We start from the raw sequence: 21,080 nt of genomic DNA, 5'->3' as shown, positions 1-21,080 counted from the left end.
ACGTCGCTTCCGCCGTGCGGCGGCGGGGGATGGAGGCGGAAGTGACGGCTGCGGCGGCGGCGCGGGGTGAGTGCGGAGCGGGGCGGGCGGGGGCCGGGCCGGGCCGCGGGGGCACCCGGGCGGGGCGGGGGGGGGCTCTGGGAGCTCCCGGCGCACGATGGGCTCCTGGCGCGTCTGTGAATGCGCCCCGAGAGCACGGCCATGTCCCCGGCTGCGCCTCCGCACTGTGAGGGGACGTTTGGGGAACGGAGCCGGCTCCCGAAGCGTTCGCGCTGCCCGCGCGCTGCCGTCGGCTCCGGGAGCTTGGGGCGGCAGCGGCAGCGCTGGGTCGGCGCAGCCGCGGGGCCGGGGCCGCTGACGGGCCGGGACGGGCCGCGCTGTGCCCAGTGAGGGTCTGCAGCTGTCAGCGCTGTGCCCGAGCTGTGTCTGCCCTGTGCCCGCGCTGTGCCCGCGCTGTGCCCGCGCTGTGCCCACGCTGTGCCCGGTGAGAGCCTGCGGCTGTCTGCGCTGTGCCCGCGCTGTGTCTGCGCTGTGCCCGCCCTGTGTCTGCTCTGTGCCCGAGCTGTGCCCGCGCTGTGCCCGAGCTGTGTCTGCGCTGTGCCCGCGCTGTACCCACGCTGTGCCCGGTGAGAGCCTGCGGCTGTCTGCGCTGTGCCCGCGCTGTGCCCACGCTGTGCCCGCGCTGTGTCTGCCCTGTGCCCACGCTGTGCCCGAGCTGTGTCTGCGCTGTGCCCGCGCTGTACCCACGCTGTGCCCGGTGAGAGCCTGCGGCTGTCTGCGCTGTGCCCGAGCTGTGTCTGCCCTGTGCCCACGCTGTGCCCGCGTTGTGCCCAGTGAGAGCCTGCGGCTGTCAGTGCTTCCAGCCCAACCCTGTGGCCTTCCCGCTGTCCACCTTGATCAGCTTAAGAAGTGCCCCCAAACCATAGCAAGAAGCCTAGGAAAGAAATCCTTTTTTCCAAAGCCTAAGTTGCTCCCTTTGATCCGAGGTCCTTTATCCCGAGCCTGGCAGCTGCGAGGGGGCCTGGGGAATTGCTCACACAGCACCTGGGACTGCGGGTCTGAGCTTCGGTGGAAGCAAGCCCCACACCTCTGCAGAGTTCAGCACCCCTGAGCCTCAGGCTCTCCCTGGAGAGGGTTAAAGTCCTGTTGGTCTTTCCCTCGGGAGCCCACAGCCTGGTTTGCAGGCGTGAGTTACAGGGCTTCTTGCCGAAAGAAAAATTCTGCAATGTGTTCAACTCCGACCTCATTTCCAGCCTCTTCTCCTTTTTTTGTAAGGCAAAAACATCTTGCATAACAGCTGGGAGTAAGAGGGGCAGCCTGTCCTGCAGGGAGGGACTGGAGCCAGCCCTTCCCGGTACCAGGGCAGGATTGGGCTGCCTGTGGAGCTGGGAGGCTCCCAAGGGATGCATGTGTGGGTGGAGTGGCCTGTGAGAGAGCTTTGCTCTGTGTGTGTAAGTGACAGAAAGAAAAATTCCACTTCTTGGGGGAGTAAAGTGGTTTCTCTTGAAGGTGGCTGTGAAGGACAACTGCATCTGGAGGAAGGCCATTGTTTCATAGAATCATGGAATGGTTTTGGATAGAAAGAACCATAAAGATTATCTTGCCCCATGGGCAGGGACACCTTCTATTAGACCAGGTTGCTCCAAGCCCCATCCAACCTGGCCTTTGAACACTCCTTTCATGCTGTCATTAATCTCTGATTGAATTCTGACTTATGAAGTGAGTGCCTCACCTAAAAAATGTACTTTTTTTGTCTTTTGAATAAACCCACATGAAATGACCACAAACCTTTTCCAGGGGGTTTTCATGCACAGAGATCTCTCCAGAGTCCCTTGTGCGCTCAGTCTGTGGCAGTGAGGGGTGTCACTGTGCTTCTGAGGTGAGAGGAGAGTCCTTTGGGTGAGGTGGGGTTGTCTGGGTGAGGTGTGGTGTCTCTGAGTAAGGTGAGGTGTCTGCTTGAGGTGGGGTGTCTCTGGGTGAGGTGGGAGGTTCAAGGGCCCTACTGGCAGCTACCCTTGGAGTTGACACAAGCAGCTGGTGAGAGGAGTGGCTTGGATGCCATGGAGCTTGTAAGCCCAGGGATGATAAATAGCTGGTGTTTCTCCAGCTCAGTTGTTATTACTGGCCTGACCTGTAATCAGTTCCACGCAGCTTTAATGCTGTTCTTCGTCTTAGAGTTTTGATCTTCCTATTGCTCTCATGGAAATAATACTGAATTTCGTTTTGCTCTTCCCTAAACAGTTAGAGTTTCTGTATTTGAACTCCTGTCTGTAGTGAAAACTGCCCTGGTTAAGAGTTTTCTCCTACAAATGGCAGATGTATCACATTGCAAGGTGGTTGTGCTCTGGAGGAGTTTCAAATTCCCTTGCTGTGAGTGTTCTGTGGCACGTTCTGTGTCTGCACTGGAGGGTTAAACGTCATTTCAGAAGAACCTGAGGACAGCTCCAGCAGGAGCATCCCAGAATGGTTTGATTTAGAAGGGACCTCCTCTCATTCCTCCCTGTGCCATGAGCAGGGACACCTTCCGCTATCCCAGGTTGCTTCAAGCCCTGTCCTACCTGGCTTTGTAACTTCCAAGGATCTAGGAGCAGCCACAGATTCTCTGGGAAACCTGTGCCAGGGCCACACCAGTCTGGTTGGTGGGGTTTGGATTACAAACTGTCCTTAGAAAGGCCTTAGGGACATGCCAGGAGCAGAGGAGCCCCAGTGTCAGACAGGGATGATCTCCTGGGGTCAGTGTCCCTGGCCAGGCCTTGGCTGTGACCTGATGCCAGGAAAGAGCTATGAGCTGCAGATGACCCAGCAAAATGATAATCTTGTGTGCAGCCTGCAGCCTGAGTGTCTCTGGGAGAGCAAAGCTCATTTTGGGAACATGTGATTTCTTCTTGTCCTGATCTAAGTGGGACTGCAGAAAAAGGAACAATGACCTGAGACTGAATGTCACAGCAGGTGACTGGCCAGTGAGTTTGCTGCAGTCTCACACTGTGCATGGGATCAAAACCCAACAGTCTGCTCATGGGACATAGCTGTGATGGGAATGTTGCATCTTATTCAGAGCAAAACCTGGCTCGTTTGTCTTTATTGATTGCAGCTTGGGGCTTCAACAATTTCTGGCTGACAGGAAGGTGCTTAAACTAACCAACCAAACAGAACCAAACCAGCCAAATGCTGTTCCTAAAATGTCTAATCAGAACCTGATTTCATCATTCTGTGGAAGATAAAAACATGTTGAACATCAAATCTAAGTTACTGTATATTGCTAGAAATTTTCTGGGAAGGGCTGGTGCCTGGTGGCATTCCAGATGCTGTGGTTTGGTGTTTTATGAGTGGAAAATGAGTTAAAGCTTTCCAGTGCATGGTTCCTTAAATGATTTCTGTCACCAGTCTTCATCCACCTGACTGTGGCTCTCCGTGCTTGTCAGGCAGTTCTGTCTGACTGCTGCTGATGGTTTTTCCCCTGGGTTTAGCTGTGCAAGTGTTGCTGGTTTGAGGCAGATCAGATCTGTAAACCTGCAGTGTGGCTTCAGGAAACAGGACAGTGAAGGTGAGTAGAGCATTGTTTGTCCTGTCCCTGTTGTTACTGTGGTACAGGAAGGGATATTCATTCCCCCTCAGCTTGGGCTGGGGAGCTGCTCCCAGCTCATCCATGGCTGGGGGAAGCAGCCTTTAAAGCTTGGGAGCCCTGGAGTCTGAGATGCAGATCCTGGCTGTGCTGCCTCACTCCCTGGCCTATGTGGGTTCAGTTTGGGTTTTGTTGTGTGTATTTTCTAATTCTCATTCTACAAGGTCTTTCTCCCATGTTTACTCCCATCCCCAGATGTACTGCATGTAGTGTGTGTTACACTGCAGCAACACAGAATCCTGTCACTGCCTGCTCCCTTGAAAGGTGCTGGATGTTGAACTTCCCAGCTGAATTATTTTGTGTCCTCTTCCAGCTGGAGACAAGATGTCGGCTGCTAGAGGACAGTAAAACCATCTCAGATGCAGGCTATCATTTTCTGCTTGTCTTCAATTAAACTGATTACCAGCCCTCTTTGTTGTTCCCAGCTCAGGCCATTGCTGCCAGCGTGTACTTTGGCAGCAGCGGGCGCTGGGATTTCCTGCATTGTTGGAGTCTTTGCCATTGACCTTTGTGCTCCTCCTTCTGGCACCGCCTCTGCTCTGGCAGGGGTGCAAAGGGCATTATTCAAAACCTGAAAGAAAAGAGAGAGAATTGCTTTAAAGGCATTGAGGGCTCTTTGTGCTTGGTGGCTCTGTAGGGTCATTGCTGCAAAAAAGAGGGGAATTACTGGGGTTGTCAGGATAATTACTGCTTTTTTATTGTTCCCATCCCAATCTAGATGACAGTGGTGAGATTTATAGTGAGTCATAAAAACAGCACATCAATGCTGTGTTAGGTGGTGTCCTTTTGGACAGAGAGGGGAGAAACCTGGGTTTGGTTCCTTTTGGGAAGTCTCACAGGTGCTGGTATACCCTGGGTCTGTCCCAGCTCTATACTGGGAGGTTGTGGAGGCTCTGCTGGAGAGGTCAGTGGGATTATGCTGGAACCCTGTTGCAAGCCCACGCTGTGGGTGCTGGTTTTGAGAAGATCCCCCTCTCCATGCTGCTGGAGATGGACACTCCAGGAACACACAAGCCACCTGCCCCAGCACAGGGGAAGTCACATAACTCACTCCTGGCACTGTCCCCATTGCTGTGGCCATGGCTGCTCCACGCCAGTGAATCATCTGCTCAGCCTGTGCCTGGAGCCTTGTACCTTGAACCTGCTCAAGGCCTGGTGCAGTAAAAGGGCAATGCTCAGCTCAGGGCAGAGGCTTAAAGCATCACTTGATCTGTTGTTCTCCTTTCCATCTGGAGCCTTCCTACCCATCAGGTGCCTGCTGTTGGTCTGGGAACAGCTGGCTTCATGTAGGTGTCCCTGGTGTGGTTGCTGGGCTGATGAGAAGGGCAGATGAAACCCTTGGAGTAAGATCTTTGGAATAATGTGCAACTTCTACATTATTGATTCCTTTGTGTGGTATTGTGTGGTTGAATTAAAATATCTACAAATTATGTATAATTTATCTATTAAGTTATTCTACATCAAGTACAGAAGTGAGATTCTGTACTTGATGTAGAGCAAATGCCAGAGTGCTCAGGTTGGAGTGGGTGCTTCCAAGTCCAGCAGGCTCTGAGGTTTAAGGTTTGATAGTGCCAGGCTGACCTGCTGACTATGCCTCAGGGTTGCCCTGCCATGAGTCTGTGGTTTGTACCCAGAAGAGAAGAGGCCTCTGCAGTGGGACAGTACAGCCTGGGGAGCCACAGCTGCCTGAGAGAGCTGAGCCTCCTCAGGGTGACTCATCTTGTTTCTCAGAACCTGTAAATGAGCTTGGGTAGAAACGTGAGACACAGCGAGCCCTGTTGCTGTTGGAGTTGAAATCCCAGGCTCTCTGCACTGTGTTGGTGCTGACTTTAAGCTATTTTCTGCTGGGGAAGTAAATGGCTGCAGTGGACAACCCAGACACGTGACTGCTGGGGGCACAGTCATGGAAAATTGGCTTGGTTGTCGTGGTTATTTGCTATGATATGACTTTTAATAACACTGTCAAGCAGCTTTTTCCAAGCCTACTGGAATGTGTTATTCTTTATTTCTTCCCCTGTGGTATTTTTTTAAAGAAGCACTATCAGAGAATCTGTATAAAACATGGATTTTTATTGTTGTTGTGTATAATGACTGCTCCTCTAACTGACTAGAGCTCTTTCCCCCCACGTTTTTGTAACAAATTAGCACAGAACCCCTCTGTTTATTGTAGTTGTAGCCCAAGGTTATGATTTGTAGCAGGAGAAGCTAAAATAGCAGTTGTTAACTCTTCCAGTCTGATTAATCAAATTTGCCTGATTTTAGTCTCAACTCCTGCTTTGTTTTTTCTCTGGGGAGGGAAGTCATCACTCTTTTGCCTTCTGGGTTGGGTTGCTGAACCCAGTGATTTCTCATGTAAGAAGGTGTTGAATAGCTTAGGTTTGCTCCTATACAGAACATGCTGGTGTTCCTTTCTCTGTCTCCTGGGGAAGCTCAAGTGCACATTACAGTAGAGAACAGCCTTATGTTGGGATATAAAGGTCACAAGTGTTTCCTTTCACCTCTCCAGCTGGGAGTCAGGCTGACGTACACGGGAGGTGGCAAGAAGTCTTTGCAAACAAAAGGAGCTTTTTCTTGAGGGAGACCTGCAGATCAGTCAGTCCTTTCTGCGTGGGGTCTGTAGCCTTTTTGTCCAGCTCTAGCAGAGCTGATTTCCTCCTCTGGAGAAGAATTGGTGCTGTTCCTGCATTCCACAGACTCTTCATTGCTCTGTGTGGGAGACCTCCGGCACCAGCAGTGTGTTGTATCCAGCTCTGTGACAATACACTGGTTGCTCACCTCCCATTAAACATTTCCAGTGTGAATATCAGGTAGTAACAGAATATTTTAATTTGTGTTTTAAAAATATATTTCAAAATGTATTTTAACTTCTTTTTCCATTGTCGCAGGTGAAGGAGGAGAAGAGTGTCTGAATACCAATGAATGAGCTGTGATGGATAACAAGGACTCAGAAGCTGAGATCCACCCTCTGAAGACTGAGGATGTAAAAGCTCAGGAGAACCATGAGCACTTCGTGGAGAGAAGGATTGTCAAGGCCTCAGGGCTGTCCCGGCTGTCCCGGTGGCGCACTGCTGCCTTCTTCATCTCCCTGTTCCTCTGCCTGATCATTGTGTTTGCTTTCTCCTTCATCATTCCCTGCCCAGAGAGGCCAGTTTCAGAAAAAACATGGTTCCAGTACTACAACAATGCAGGTGAGCTCGCTGCAGCAGAATAAACATTTACCAAGAATCCTTTTCCTTTCTGTGCCATGGATTTGGGTTGTGGGCCTCTACCTAAGCACAGTGTGGAAACAGACCTGCAGGGATGCAGCCCTTGGGAGCCAGAGCTGTGAATACCTGACCTGGATAAGCAATGGCCCATCATAATTGGAGTGTCCTTCCAGGAGGTGTTTACAGGATATAGTGGAGAAATTAGATGCTGCTCTGAAGTGGTAACAAGGTAGCAGGCTGGCCTCCTTCACAAAAAAAAAAAAAAAAAAAAAAAAAAAAAAAAAAAAAGGGAAAGGGTGTCTGGGAATAAACCCCTGTTGAAGCTTGCTCTTTAAAATATTCCATTGGAGTTTGAGCTGAGGTTGGAGGCAATTAGGCATTTTTTCCTCTGTCACTTTGACTTTCTCCCTTTTCCCCATGGCCAACAGGAAGAGGAGAAGAATAATTCCATCTTGTTTTTTTAATAAATTGCTCTATAGTTACTATAGCTATTTTTATTCTGGTTGCTTTAGTTGGCTCTTTAGCCTGGGTCCTGCTCCCCAGTGGCTCAGCAGTTGCTTCTGGGAGAGTTTTCTTTAATCCTGTGTGCAGTGGGTTGTGCTGGATGTGCTGTAAATGTAGAGACAGTGCTCACAGCAGGGACTGAGCAGCCTGTGGTGCTGCAGACATCCCAGGTTCTGCTACTCTGAGCTCAAGAAAGCTGTTTTAGCTGATAGAAAGATGGAGTATCTGGGGTTTATGGGGCTTGGGTGGGGCTTCTTTGTACTTTGAGAATAGCAACTCCCCTCCAAGATTAGAGTTGTTCTTTCTTCAGCATAGTTCAAATTCTGGCTGCTTGCCTCTTAAAAAAGACAAATCCTCTGGGGGATAGTGAATTTTAAAAATTGTTTGGCACTAACTTCCTGTCCTTGATGCTTGTGTACATGTTTTTTTTTTTAATAAATCCAATTTGTCCTGATGTTACACTGTCCAGGATGGAGGCATGAGTAGGTCTCTAGGAATTTGTGTTTTGCTCCAACTTTGCTGTCTGGCTTGTGTTCCCTTGCAGTGCCCTACCCGTTCCTTGCTATAGAAGATGTGAATGAAGACAGAGTACAAGATGTGCTCTTTGCTATTAAATCCAGCAATGGCAGCAGCAGGTTCAACACGTCCTGTCTGGATGAAGGTACCTGATTCAAAAACGCCTTCAAGTGAGGGCTGTCCTTTCTCTTCTAGTTGCAGTTAGTGACTGGGAGAGGAAAGTGGGTGTGGAGAAGATCTGGGTGAGCCCCAGCTCCTGGGTGGTGCAGGGCAGCAAAGGTGGGTGCAGGGGCAGCTCCCTCTGATCCCTCTTCTCCCCAGGGCTGCCGTCTCCCTGTGCCTTCGTTGCTGCCGTGTCTGGCACCAACGGCAGCGTGCTCTGGGAGAACCCTGCTGCACAGGACCTGCAGTGGCTGCAGTGTGGCATCCAACAGCTGGGCACAGCTGCAGCCCCGGGCTGCCTCGTGGTGGAGAAGCCTCTGTCCCTTACAGCACTTGACCTTCGGACAGGTGAGTGCCAGCAGAGCTCTGCTGCCACACAGGGGATGGGCCACTTGCTTTCCTCACCTGGTGGGCTCCAGGGGGCATGTCAGTGTGACACGAGTGGCTGGTACATGAACAATGGGCACTGGGTATTTATTTATTACCTGGAAGCCTTGCCAGAGCCACTCGCTGGCGTTGAGGAGCGCGTGCTCTCAGCCTGGCTGTTCCAAAGCCTGGGCTCTGCTGAGGGTTTGTGCCAGCCTTTGTTTCGTAATACCAGTGTTCCAACAGCTTTTGAAGCAGTGGGAGCAGTCACTAGCTGTGAATGTTACTTTGTTCTCTCCAGGGTTGGACACAAACCTGCACCTGCAACGTTTCCCAGTTATTTGTGTGTGTGTGCCAGGAGTGCCTGCTGTGGCAGCAGGAGTGGGAGTTCTAGGCATTTATGATCTTAAACTTGTCAAGGAGAGCACTTAGGATAAGTGCTTGCCAGTCTGTCTCAGTAGTCTACAATTCTGCCTAGTTCCTCTGGAGAGGTTTCTTCCTTTCTAAACTTAGAGGTGGAGAAATTCATCTCATCATCTTGCCTAATGTGTGTGGGGGTAAGGAGTGCCTGTACTACTTTAGGAGCAGTGATCATCTGCTGCACCTTGAACCCTCCTTGCTGTGAAGCCTAAAATACATTTCCATTTTGGAGGTCTAAACAATACATGTTCTCTCTAGGATCACATCCTTTGTATCTGGTATTGATCCCATCATGCCCAGTTTTCCAAAAATTGGAAAAAAAGAAATAGCAAGAGGTACAGCTCTAAAGAATCTGAGGAAAATCTGGTGTAGCTTTTAGTTTCCAGTGTATAGATGGAAGTGTAGATACAGAGCTAGAAGGTTTCTGTACCAACAGAGATATCTTAGCACCATTTCCCTCATATGTAGGCTTTAGCACAGGTTATTTTTAGACTATTAATGAGGTAGTTACTTTCAGGTCAAAGTGTAGAAAGTCGGCTGTGGAGCCAAAGGCTTGTAACTAAAGAAAGCCATAAAGGCAAGTGTGGGGAGAAGGAGCCAGGCTAAGCTACAGGTCACAGCAATACAGCAGAGAAAACATTCCATAGATAACTTCAAAGCAAGAGAGGAAAAAATGCATCAGATAGAAAAGTGAATAACCCAGGAATTTATGTATTTGATGCCTTTTTCCTATTAAGTAGGTTAAAAATGGTTTCTGAGCTTAGTTGACTGGGGGTTAGGAGGGCAGAGCAGAATAAAAAGTATTTAAATAGGCTAAATGTATTCAAAGAGGCAGAGTCTAACGTACATCACAGTGTGCTAAAAACAGTAGCCAGCACAATCTTTAGCTGTTAATGATTCATCATTGTGGAGGATTTGGTGAGATTCCAGGGCTCTCAGGCTGTCTAGCCCCTGCCTGTAGGAAGATTGAAGGAGAGATAGGCAGATTATCATCTGAATGTGCCTGGTGTGGTTTTGATCTTTAAATGCTGATAAAGTTAGTGTTTTTTTTTTTTTTTATCAATTGAAGTTGTGTTAAGTCCTGCTTTCTTCATTGCCACAAGAAGTGACCCGAGGAAGGAAAGTGTAGGAGTGCATACTCCTGTTTGTGTGGGACATCTAACATTCCTGCATGTTTATCTTAGCAGCAAACTGGGACACATAGGAGCTTAAGATTAACTGTTCCAGGTCAAAGCAAAAGTCTTTGTAGTTGTGTATTATTCCATCTCTGCCATAGCAGAGTCTCTAGGAAGAGAACAGGAGTAAGAGTTTTGTTACACCTTCTCTCTTCACCTGATGCTCCAGCAGCCTGAGCTGTGAGCCCTGTGGGTGGTTCTGATCTCCTGAGGGATTTGGCAGAAAGGGCACCATGATGGATGGTGCCCTTTGATGATGGATGCTTCTGTGAGAGAAGTCACTAAATAAAAAGAACCAGAACTCCAACCTGGAGAGCATCTGACAGGGAGAAAAGTCTCTGTGTCCCCTCCATCTGCTTGAAGTGAGAGCTGAACTCAGTCTGCTGAGTTCTGATTTTAATATTCCTTCCAGACCAAAAAATTCCAGCCCTTTCACCCAGGTTAGATTTGCAGTCCAGGCACTTGCCTGATTTCCATCTTGGCTCCCCTTGCTGTGCTGTGCCGTGACCCCGGGCGCTGAGGGAGCGCCGTGGCACTGCAGATGTCAGACAGGGCAGTGCCATCTCCTGCAGATGGAGCAGGAGAGGCCTGCTTTCTGTGCCTCTGTGGGCTGGCTTAGAGCATGGAAAACTTCTCAAGTGCTTGGTGTTGAATCCAACTCAGTGTCACCTGTTTCTCTTAACTCAGACTATTCTTTTATGAGAATAAGATATTTTCTCCCAAACTCTGTCTGCTGTCTAACCACCAAAGGTCAGAGCCTTCTGCTCTGGCAGGGGAATTTCATTAGGCTGGTCTTGCTCTTGTAGGTTTGGACAGTCCTGAAGCTAGAATGTGGTAATTTAAAACTTCTTTTTTTCTTCTTCCTGCTTATTTTCTTCGAGGGCAAAATTCTTTGCCTTCCCATGATTTCCTAAGGAAACTAGGAAATCTGCTCTCTTCATTTCACATCTGTTGTCATAGTAACAAATCCAAGTGGTTTTTTTCAGCTTTGCAGTAAAAGCTTTGGAGCAATCCTACTAGAAATCAGCCTGCTTTAAATTATTGCAGACAGCATCAAGTAGTAATTCCGTGGCTTTCAGTCCAGCTGCCTTCCTGACAAAGAGCAGATGATTACTTTGCATTCCTGAAATGATAATTGCTGTGTGTGATGCTGGGTAAAGGGGAGGGTAAACATTTGGCCTGGGAGCACCTAATGAGACACTGACATGTTCATTAGAAAAAAAAGCCCCTAGCAGTGTCCTCCCTGCCAGATTCCACTGCAGATTCCACTGGTCAGTGACTGGAAAGTGGCCCACAGCCTTGGACAGTGGATGGATAGAGCCACTCAACTGGTCTGGAGCTGTTAAAGAGAAACCCACACCAGCCACCCTCTGTTTTTCAAAAAGCAAAGCTTTGTTACTCCAGTTTACAAACAAGTTTGGGCTGTGTGTGCTCTTCAAACAAGGGAGAGGTGGGATGTGGCCTGAGCTGTGGCCAGTCATGTCAGCCAGGAAGCCTCTGCAGGAACATCTGCAGGAGGCAAGTTGCAGCCAAGAAGGTTCTGCCAGGAGCTGCAACAACACTGGTCAGAATTCAGCTGCTTTATGGTCTCCAAATGTCTGTGCAGATTTAAGTGCACAGCAGCAAGGATTTGGATCACAACAAAGGATTCTCCACACCATGAACATGCTGAGAAGCTTGTTAACCAAAGGCACAAGGGAAGCAAGCTGTTCCTGTGCCAGGGTGTTTGGGTGCATTCCTGCAGGCAGCTAGGATTGCTTTCCAATGTAAGATGGAATTGTGGATACTGGGATTCATTGGGAATGCAGAAAGGCAAGGAAGTACCCCATGATGAGCATAAATGTGTCTGGTTTGTGGTGCCCATGGGCTGCAACAGGAGCATTAATAACCTTTCAACCTAAGATGCCTTCTAATGACTGTTTTCCACTGTGTTCCAGGGGAAGTTCTGTGGAGGCAATCCCATGACTTTGGAGCTAATTATACTCTGCTGACTCCTTTGTCAGTGATTCCAGATATTGATGAAGATGGAGTTCAGGACCTGATAATCTTTACTGCTGAAAGAGGCCAGGTATGTCCTCCTGAAGCTCTGATAACCCCGGTGGCTGCTACAGGGGATGGCAGGAATGCTGTTTATTTCCACCTTGTAATCTCAGAGGAAGTGACCAGAGGCTTCTGGTTTCTGTGGGTTTGGGGTAGATTCTTTCCCACACTCCAGAGATGTACTCCCAAATCAGTACAAGTGTTTTATGGTTTAAAAAAACAAAATAAATCTAAGAGCTGGCCAGTAATCCCTCCCCTTTTTCAGTGTGCTCTCCTCACTGCATGTTCCTGTGCTGTCTGGGGAGTGAGCTGGGGCAAGATGAGCTTGCAGTTTTCTGCTTCTCTGCTTGGAGAAGTGGAAGTGAACAAACCCTGACAGCTTTGGCTCTTAGATCAAAGCACAGCTGACAGTCAGTGCTTTTGTACCAGCACTGCCCTTTTCTGATCCCTTTCCTCTCTGCCTGTGGTCTGCTTTGCACTGCTCTTCCCAGTGTTGCTGTGCTGGTTAATTCTGATCTGAATTCATTTAGTGAAACAGCTGCTGGTTGTATTATCTCCCTCCAAATATTGCTTCTCCCATTTCTGAGAGGGGGAAAGTCATGCAGCTGGAAGAGTTTTTCTGCTAGAACATCTACATTCATGATGAAGTGCCACAGCACTGTCTGCATGCCCAGTCTGTCCTGTTCAAAGCACACAAGTTACAGCTCCCTGTGGGTCTGGTGGGAGTGGTGGGACCTCCTGTCCTCATTCCAGAGCCATGGAATCATTGAGGTTGGAAAAGACCTCTGAGATCATCAAGTCCAACTTGTGATTGATCCCCACTTTGTCACCCAGCCCAGAGTCCAGGCTTTCCTTGAACACCTCCCACAGTGGTGACTCCACCATCTTGCTGGGCTGCCTCTTCTGATGTTTAACAACCCTTTCTGGGAAGCAATTCCTCCTGATGTGCAACCTGGACCTCCCCTGGCAGAGCTTGAGGCCATTTCCCCTTGTCCTGTCCTTTTTTCCTAGGAGCAGAGCCTGACTCCCACCTGGCTGCCCACTCCTCTCATGGAGCTATGAAGAGTGAGAAGGTCCCCCCTGAGTCTCCTTTTCTCCAGGCTGAGCCCCCCAGCTCCCTCAGTTCCACCTCACAGGACATGCTCCAGAGCCTTCCCCAGCTCTGTTCTCTTCCCTGGACCTGCTCCAGGGAATTGAGGGGCCCAGAACTGGACACAGCAGTGGAGGTGTGGGCTCACCAATGCCCAGTACAAGGGCAGGAGCACTTCCTTGGCCCTGCTGGCCACCCTATGGCTGGTACAAGCCAGGTGCCATCAGCCTTCTTGGCCAATGTCCTCCATAAGAAAATAGAGTTTTGCTGTCCAAGGCATTGTTGTTGCCAGAGTCATCAGAAATTCTATCCTCTCCACCTCCTACAGTTCTCTCTTGTTTCCTTTCCTTGTTGCTTTTGCTATCCCAGTTATCTCAAGACTTTTATTTTTTTAATCTTAGGCAGCCAAGAAAAGTTTGAATGTAGCCTCTGTTCTGCAAGACTGCCTTTTGATCTGTTTTCCATTTAAGTTCTCCTGCTATCTTGGTATGAAATCCCTTCCTCCCTCTGGATTTGGCAAGCACTCTGCCAACTTAAGGAAAAGTATGTTCTCTTTTGAGAAATCACGCAAATGTAGGAGCTGGAGTGGAGCTCTGCAGCTTGGGAAGGGCTGGTCAGAAGGGAGATTCAGCACTCAAGTAGAGGAGCTTTGTTGCTATCAAGGGCTGCAGTTGAAAGGACAGAGCTGTGAGCAGTCTGTGTGTGCAGGGGGTTAGATGGCAGCATTTCCAGAGAGTCCCATTAACCGCTACCTGCTGCAAGCTTCAGCACAAGCACATCCCAGAAAACGTGTCAGTTTTTGGGATCCATCTCCTGTGGCACCACAGAGGGTTTGGCAGTGCAGTGAGGAAAATGTGTTTTCTCACTGCCTGTGTAAATACCCCTGGTGTCACTGTCTCAGGGCAGCCACTGGACCGGTGCTTGCCAGTAAAGGTGCAGCTGATCTCTCAGAGCTGGTGTGTGTCTCCTCCCAGTGCAGGAGGCTGGGAATAGCTGGTGCATGCGTTGCTGTCCCTCTCCAGTTGCGTTCTCATTCTCCCCAGCAAACTCTATCCCTTTTTCACCTGCCAGACTCTCCAGATTTGCTTTGGGAGCAGCAAATTTCCTTCAGTTTCCCAGTCCCTCCCTCTCAATGCAGAGGGAAGGGTTCCTGCCTGACTCAGCATCTCTGATGTGTTTCTCTTGGTCAGATGTTTCACTTGTCCCTAAAGTCCATTGCACTCCCCAGACTTTGACTGTTGCTCAGACATTTAGATCTGATCCTGACTTTAACCTTTATTCTCCTAAGTGAAATATTTTTAAATGGATTTTGTTACCCTGTACAAAGAATAGAAAGAAACCTATCAGCTCTTTTATCTTCTTGGACTCACATGAGCCTAAGGAGGAGTAGATTAGGGCACTTAAAACATTTAGCAGAGCTGCCATGTGAAGCCAAGTTTCCCATGTCCATATGCTGCTTTGTTGCTGACATTAGGTCATCTCCATCTTAGGCTGGAATGGATCTTTGCTGTCCTATGAGAGCTGGGGCTGCTGTTCCACAGCCCTAGTCTGTAAGGAGGGTGGGGGGCAGAGGTAGCAAATTCTCAGAGCAGGTGGCTGTGCTGGAAGTGGTTTTCAAACTTCCAGAAGAATTCAGAGCAGAGTGGTCACCAAACTCATGCCCACTCCTCCAAAACCAGGGAGAGGCTTTCCATCCTGTGCTGCTCCCATTCAGTTGCTGTTCGGTACCAGCTTTAACCTTGTTGTTTTTTGTCTTTAATCCCTTGCCTGCTTAGGTTAAGGTCTTCATCCATTCAGGAATAAATGGCCAGCAGATTGGCACCACTGGCAGTCTGAGCATGGATGGCAACGCTCGCTACATCAGGCTGCACCTGCACTCCTCCTCCTACTTCCTCTTCTACACAGGTACAGCTCTGCCTGGGAACTCAGTCTGAAAGAGTGATTGTAACTGAGAGCAGGATTAGTAAACATCATCTGAGAGTGTGTTTTGCATTCTTACAAGCTGTGTGGAGCTTTCACCCAGTCAAAGAGCTGTTCAGGGCCAAGAGAAGGGGGGCTTCTATGGTTTGTTACGTACTGTAGTGATTTTATTTAACAAATGTCAAGCATGTAAGGATTAGGCAGTCATTTGTAGCAAATGATTACTGTGTAACACTTGGATTATGAACAGATAAAATGTTAAAAGCATTCAATAGCAGGCTTGAGTCTCAAAATACTACTATAACTCTATGATGCAAGCCCTAAAAATATAGTTGATCTGACAGATCTGAAAAATCATAGAGTTCAGAGCAAGGGCAGGATAACTTATCTCTCTCATTCTTGGTTTTTTTTTTCTTTATTTTTGCACAGAGAACTCTCTCTATGCATATTCCCTGAAGGATCTGTGCAGTACAGCAATTGGGATGGAAGTTAAGGTTTCTGACTTCCAGCTGGATTCTCAGTGGGAGAAGCACATTGACCACACCACGCACCGCTTAGAACTTCTGTCCCTTCTCAGGTGTGGGGTTATGTCTTGGAGGCTGGTGGAGTGGAGGGTGCTGATGTTCCTGGCAGCATGGTCTGGTGGGACTTTGTTCTCTCCTGGCTGTTTGACTTTTGGACTAGGAGCACATCCAAAGCTCAGGAAAAGGGTTGGTGTTAATGGTGTTAAAAGCAGGGAAAGCACGTTGGGGTTTCCTGTTTGGATTTAATGTGCAGGGAAAGAACTCCAGACCTCACACTAAAACCATCCATGGTCTAAAAAGCTTAATAATTTCTCTGTCCTTGTTCAGGTTTGGAGACATTCACTACCTGGCAAAAGTTCCTGGGCACTCACGGGACAACATCTTGATTGTGAACTCAGATATGGCTAAACTGATTCACACAAAAGATCTCCACGTTGCTTGGACCCTCAATGTGTCACGTCTTTTGAGGTAGTGTTCTCAGTGTGGGCTAGATGTAGCATTTCCAGGTTCCCAGTAACAGCAGTGTCCTGGAAGATGCAATTTTTTTTTTGACCTGGCTCATATCTTGATTTTACTTATCTATGTTGTGTCCCCTCAAATGCTGAGAGCTGCTTCAGGATGGAGGAGCTCAGAGCTTTGATTCCTCATTCTGTGCCTGCTGTGATGTGGCTGGGCTCAGAGTTGGCCAACCCAATGCTGTGGCATTCAAGTCTCTTACCAGGGCAGTTATGGGGGGTAGAGGCAAATGGGAAAGCAAAGTATGTGCCACCATCTGGGTGGGTTCAGATCTGTCCCTGCTCCTTCTCTCCCTCAGTGAGCCGCTGCTCGGTTACTACAAACCTGATGACCATGGTATTATCCTGGAGAGTGAAATTGGACCCAACAGGAAGAAGGTTTGAAATTTTTTCCTTTTAACTTCCTATTTCTCTGTATGTCACAGCTCAAGCAGAAATGAGTCAAGGACAGTTGGTGGGATGTGTTCCCTCTGGCTGATTTTGGGAAGCTTTAAACTGCAAAAGGATCTCTTTCAACAGGTTATTGAAGCCAGCTCAGGCACTTTAATTCTCTTCTCAGCAAGAGGCTTCAATGGCAGAACTTTGAATCCCTTGAAGTAGCTGCAAAACTTGTGATTTTACTCTAACGTGGCCAGCCCCAGGTCTCACAGCTCTGATGCTCTGCTTCAAGTATTTCCTCATCTTCCCATGTGTCACATACTCGTTCCCATAGACAGTGAGAGACAGCTGACCTGACTTCTCTCTCATGGCTTGTTAGATGCCTTTGTCATGAGTTCCTTTTCTTTCTTCCCTGCTAGATTATGATTGTTGAGAGTGAATCTGGAGCAGTCCAGTGGGAGCTGAAGCTGAACTCAAGAGCAGGGAGCCCTGGCCCAGCCACACTTCCAACTGCAGATCACCGCTCTGCCTTCCTCATGTGGGGAGACTACCAGGAGCCAGGCAATGAGACAGTGAGTGATGCTGCTGGGGTGCTGAGGGCTGCTCTCCTCCAGGCTTTGTGCCAGAATTGGGAGGAGTTGCCCCCTTCTCACAGTGTAGATATTCCCATCTGTCTGTGCCACTGACAATGCAGCCTCATGCACTGGGTGTGGGGTCGGTGTCCGTAGCTGTGTCACTGCAGGTGGTGGTGGCACTGCAGCTTTTGTCATCCTCAGCCTGGTTATGTAGAGAAAAGGAACTTGATGGCTCTGTGAGCCACTGCCCTGCCTTGGTGTGGCACTGTAGGTGAGGTGGGAGGCTTCTGGCCTGGTACCTCTGGAGTTGCTGCTGCTTCCCTGGGAAAACATTGCATGCAGTGATCTTTGTGGCCACATGAATATCCTCTCTGTGCCCAGGCAGCCTCTGGCAGCCTCAGTGCACAGCTCAGCTGCTTGCAGAGCCCTGGGGCAGTGACAGGCAGCACTGATGGCAGTTTGAGCCTCAGAAGCACCAGCTGAGCTTCCTCTGCTTTCCTTGCTCGCTCTGCCAGCCCTGAGGGAAAAATCTGTCTCCTGCCTGCAGCTGACAGGCCTGCTATTTGCAGGGAACTTGGGCTGGGAAGGAGAGCAGTAAGCAAAATCCCAGCACTTGTCCAATGGCATCAGTCAGGATGAGCTGGGCTGACACAGACAAGTGTGTGGCTGAGTGTGTCCTGTCGAGTGTGAGTAATAGCTGGGCCTGTTACTGGGATAACAAGTCTGTGTCCTGATAGTGTCCTGTTGGTTGCAGAGACACAGAGCTCCTCTCCAGAAGCTGTACCTTTTCCATCCTTCCTACACTAACGTCCTGTTGGAGCTCCGCAACAGCACAGACCAAATCTCTGCCTTCACTGGTGAGTGCTCTCCTCCCAGCCCTCCAACAAGGGGCTGCAGGAGGGCCCTGCTCCCTGCTGGCCCCTGAGGGTGGTGGTGGCTCTGGTGGGCAGTGCAGGCACGGGAGCTCACGCTGGTTTCCATTGCTCCGTGCGCAGCGGCGCTGTTCGAGCGGAGCCGCCACGCCTGCTACGTGCTGCTGCGGGGCCCCCAGCCCAGCCAGGGGCCAGGCCCCGTGTCCCTGATGAAGAGGAAGCTGAAGGAGGATGTCTCAGTGAGCAGGGTGATCTGGCTGCGCCACATGGCCGGGGACGACGAGCAGCACATCCGGGACCGGCTGTACAGGATGCGATTCCAGAGCCGAGACTGAGCTTGGGCAGAGGCTGCCCTGCTCTGCAGCCCTGCTCTCAACAAGCCCAGAGCCTGGATTCCAGTGGGAAGCTGCCTTTCTTGATCTGCAAACCAAAACGTGGCTGGCAGGGAAGCACCCCAGTGTCCAGGGACACCCAGGCTGTGGGGGCAGCTGCCAGAGTGTCCATCCTCAGAGCTGATGGGACTTCAGTGCTTGGCCACCACTGAAGTGTCATCAGCTCAGGGAGGAGGGCTTCCCTCCATCCCTGTGTGCCTGCAGAACTGTGCTGACTCAGGAGTGTGTCTGGAGGAAAACATGTAGCTGCTGAGATGCCAGAGTTGATGATTTCTGGGATCTCTGAGAAGTGGAGTTGGATGTCTGAGAAGTGGAGTTCTCTGTGTGGTATTAGATTTCCTTTCTGAGTCAGCTCTCCTGGCTGGGAAGAGGTGCTTGGCTGCAGGCTGGTTTGCAATTACCCTCTCCTGGATTTGGGCCCCGTTTCAGTAGTGGTGGGGGTGTGTGGTGACCCAGCCATGGCTGTGCTGTGTCTGATGTCACTTGGGCCAGCTAAGCACAGGTTAAAGTGTTGTTCTACTTAGCAAATGGCCTTTTCTCCCAAGAACAGCCCCACATGTCCTACTCTGCAGTCACCAGCCTACCTGTGTCCTCTGCTGCTTCCTTCCCAGCCAGGCTGTGCAGTGTTGGTGACCCCGAGAGGGAGCTGGTCTCCCACCTGGTGGATGCATCAATGTTCCTCCCTTCCCTCAGTCTGCTTGTAGGTGGTGGGACCCACCCTGAGCCCAGGCTGGCTGGTCTCTGCAGGTAACACCACCACCTGTCCAGGTTTAAGGAACCTGAGGATCTGGCTTGAGTAGAATTGCACTTTAACCTTTTCTGGGAGCTGGGATTGCTGCTCTGGGTAGCCCTGTACCCAGTGGCAATGCCAGCACCCTGCTGATTCAGCCTTGCAGCTGCTGAGGAGTCTTCTCCAAACACTGTCCCTGCTTCCAGGAGGTGGGCAGGAGCTCTGTGCTGCCTCCCTGCCCTTGGAATTGATGTTGGGTGAGGATCCTCGAGCACTCTTCTCTCTGCCCAGCCTGGTCTCCCCAGGGGATGGGACAGGTTGTGTGAAGATGACATGTTTCTCCTGGAGATTCATGTAGCAGCACCATGAGGTGTTACTCTGCCCTGTCCTGATGGGTGCCAGTGCAGGCTGTAGAAACAAGGTGCAGAGCCTTGAAAACAGTTTGAACCAGCTGCTCAGTCCTGAAAATAAAAATAGGCCTAAAAATAACCTCTAAAGCTCTGCAGTGCTGGAGGGGGTTTGGCCAGTGCCTCCCTCCCTTGCTGAGTCTGACACTGGGCAATGTGTAGGAACACTGTAGGATAGGAATGTGCAGCATCAGGCATCAGCTCTTCCTTCAGCCACTGCTGATCCCAAATGTGGCACTGGGCAGCTGCTGTCACCAGCCCCAGGCTGACAGCACGGGGAGCTGGGCTGCCTGGACACCTCCTGCTTCCAGCTGACCAGTGGCTGCCTAAAGGGTGCCCTGTGACCCTGTGCCCCATGACCCATGTTCCTGGCAGTCCAGGAGCCAGTCCTGGGGTGTCCTGGCTGGGCAGGAAGCCAGGGATGCTCTCTGCAGAGTGTTCCACAACCTTCAAAGCACCCTGGGCTCAAAATGGTAAGGTTGCCTCTCTCTCTCTCTTCCCAGCTGTTTTCTGAGGGAGTCAGGGAGTGCAGGGGGGCTCCCCAGCTGTGTCCCCACCTTGGGTTTCCTCTTTGTTCAGCACCTTAGGCCTGACAGCCCCCAGGTCCCTGTGCCAGTGATGCAGCCATAAGAGGCTGGATTGCGGCTGTCCTTCAGCCTGCTGGGGCAGGGCACAGGGCAGGGGACCCCCAGGCTTGCACTGTAGTCCAGCCTGAGTGTTGGATGTGGATTGTTTCCTGCTGAGATTCCCCTGGTTGGGAGCAAGGGGCTTGGGCTGTATTCTTACTGCACTCTCCCTCCTCAGACCTGCCCTTCCCATAGGCACACTGAATGTTCCTTGAGGAGAGCTGGATTTTCAGCTTTGGGGAGCTTTTCTGGCTTTAAGTTGTCCAGTAATGTTTCTGGACAGTTTGGAAATGCAGATTTCGCCATGGCAGCTCAATTAAACGCATCAGTGCCAAACCAGCACCTTCTTAACAAAACCAGTCTGTTTTCCAGCTTATTTCTTGTGTAATTGTTTTTGGGTTTTTTTTCAGTATTTCATGAATGATTTTGTGCCTTGATTCAATAATTCAGCTGGGTGGCAATGGCTATATCACTGTGTTATGTGTTAGTGTGGTTTTTAACACTGAGACTGTTTGGTTTGGTTCTTTAACTTATTGCAAATTGTGCCGTACAGGACTTGCTCTAACCAGAATGGTTTCAATAAACCCTCTTTTGCATTGTTTGTAAATGGTGCCCTGCTTTGATGTTGGAGGTTACAGAAGACTTGGGGATTTATGGACAGCCCTTTGAGTGACCTGCCCAAGACAGAGCTCTCCTCCTTGGGAAGGATCCAGGAGCCCTGGTGATGCTTTGATGGCTGAGGTGCTGCCTGCTGCCCTGTCCTGCTGTGGGCAGGTGATAGAGCAGGAAAAGGGAGCGTGTGGAGCGAGGTTGGAGTTAGATAACCAGGCTGGGCCAGCCTGTCCCTGCCCCCTGCCTGGGGCTCTGTGACCTGCTTTTACACCCCAGATTCCTGCTGCAGTCCATCAGCACGAAAATCTCATGCCAGGGTTTGGATTTGGATCAAGCCGGAGGGAGCCGCGTGGCAGGCGCTGTCTGCTGGAGCGCGGGACCATCTGTCACTGCCCGCTGGCTGCCAGCACCAGGGCCCAGCTCCATCC

General features: G+C 50.2%; 1 protein-coding gene across 3 annotated transcripts; it reads left to right on the top strand.

The window, feature by feature from the left end:
• FAM234A (family with sequence similarity 234 member A) lies at window positions 1-20,647 on the top strand. 3 transcript variants are annotated; one of them, XM_056502918.1, is made up of 12 exons: window positions 1-66; window positions 6,508-6,810; window positions 7,877-7,993; window positions 8,170-8,358; window positions 11,909-12,039; window positions 14,877-15,006; window positions 15,451-15,598; window positions 15,873-16,013; window positions 16,360-16,438; window positions 16,858-17,010; window positions 17,768-17,870; window positions 18,009-20,647. In XM_056502918.1, the coding sequence occupies exons 2-12, from the start codon at window positions 6,552-6,554 to the stop codon at window positions 18,218-18,220; spliced, it is 1,662 nt and encodes a 553-aa protein (XP_056358893.1). In that variant the 5' UTR covers window positions 1-66; window positions 6,508-6,551; the 3' UTR covers window positions 18,221-20,647. The 3 variants fall into 3 exon arrangements, with proteins under 3 accessions (XP_056358893.1, XP_056358895.1, XP_056358894.1); XM_056502920.1 differs by lacking the exon at window positions 1-66 and adding an exon at window positions 1,803-1,879; XM_056502919.1 differs by lacking the exon at window positions 1-66 and adding an exon at window positions 5,973-6,429.
• Window positions 20,648-21,080: the final 433 nt, after the last annotated feature.

The sequence above is a fragment of the Oenanthe melanoleuca genome, chromosome 14, assembly GCF_029582105.1.
Source record: "Oenanthe melanoleuca isolate GR-GAL-2019-014 chromosome 14, OMel1.0, whole genome shotgun sequence".
In the NCBI taxonomy this organism is placed as follows: Eukaryota; Metazoa; Chordata; class Aves; order Passeriformes; family Muscicapidae; genus Oenanthe; species Oenanthe melanoleuca.
The sequence above is the reverse complement of the archived record's forward strand: the minus strand, read 5'-3'. Positions and strand labels throughout refer to the sequence as shown.

Excerpts from the sequence above, each read along its gene's own strand:
- FAM234A (XM_056502918.1), top strand. The coding sequence starts at position 6,552 with ATGGATAACAAGGACTCAGAAGCTGAGATCCACCCTCTGAAGACTGAG. Across the intron at positions 6,811-7,876 it reads CCAGTACTACAACAATGCAG|TGCCCTACCCGTTCCTTGCT; the intron begins GTGAGCTCGCTG and ends GTTCCCTTGCAG. Across the intron at positions 16,014-16,359 it reads AATGTGTCACGTCTTTTGAG|TGAGCCGCTGCTCGGTTACT; the intron begins GTAGTGTTCTCA and ends TCTCTCCCTCAG.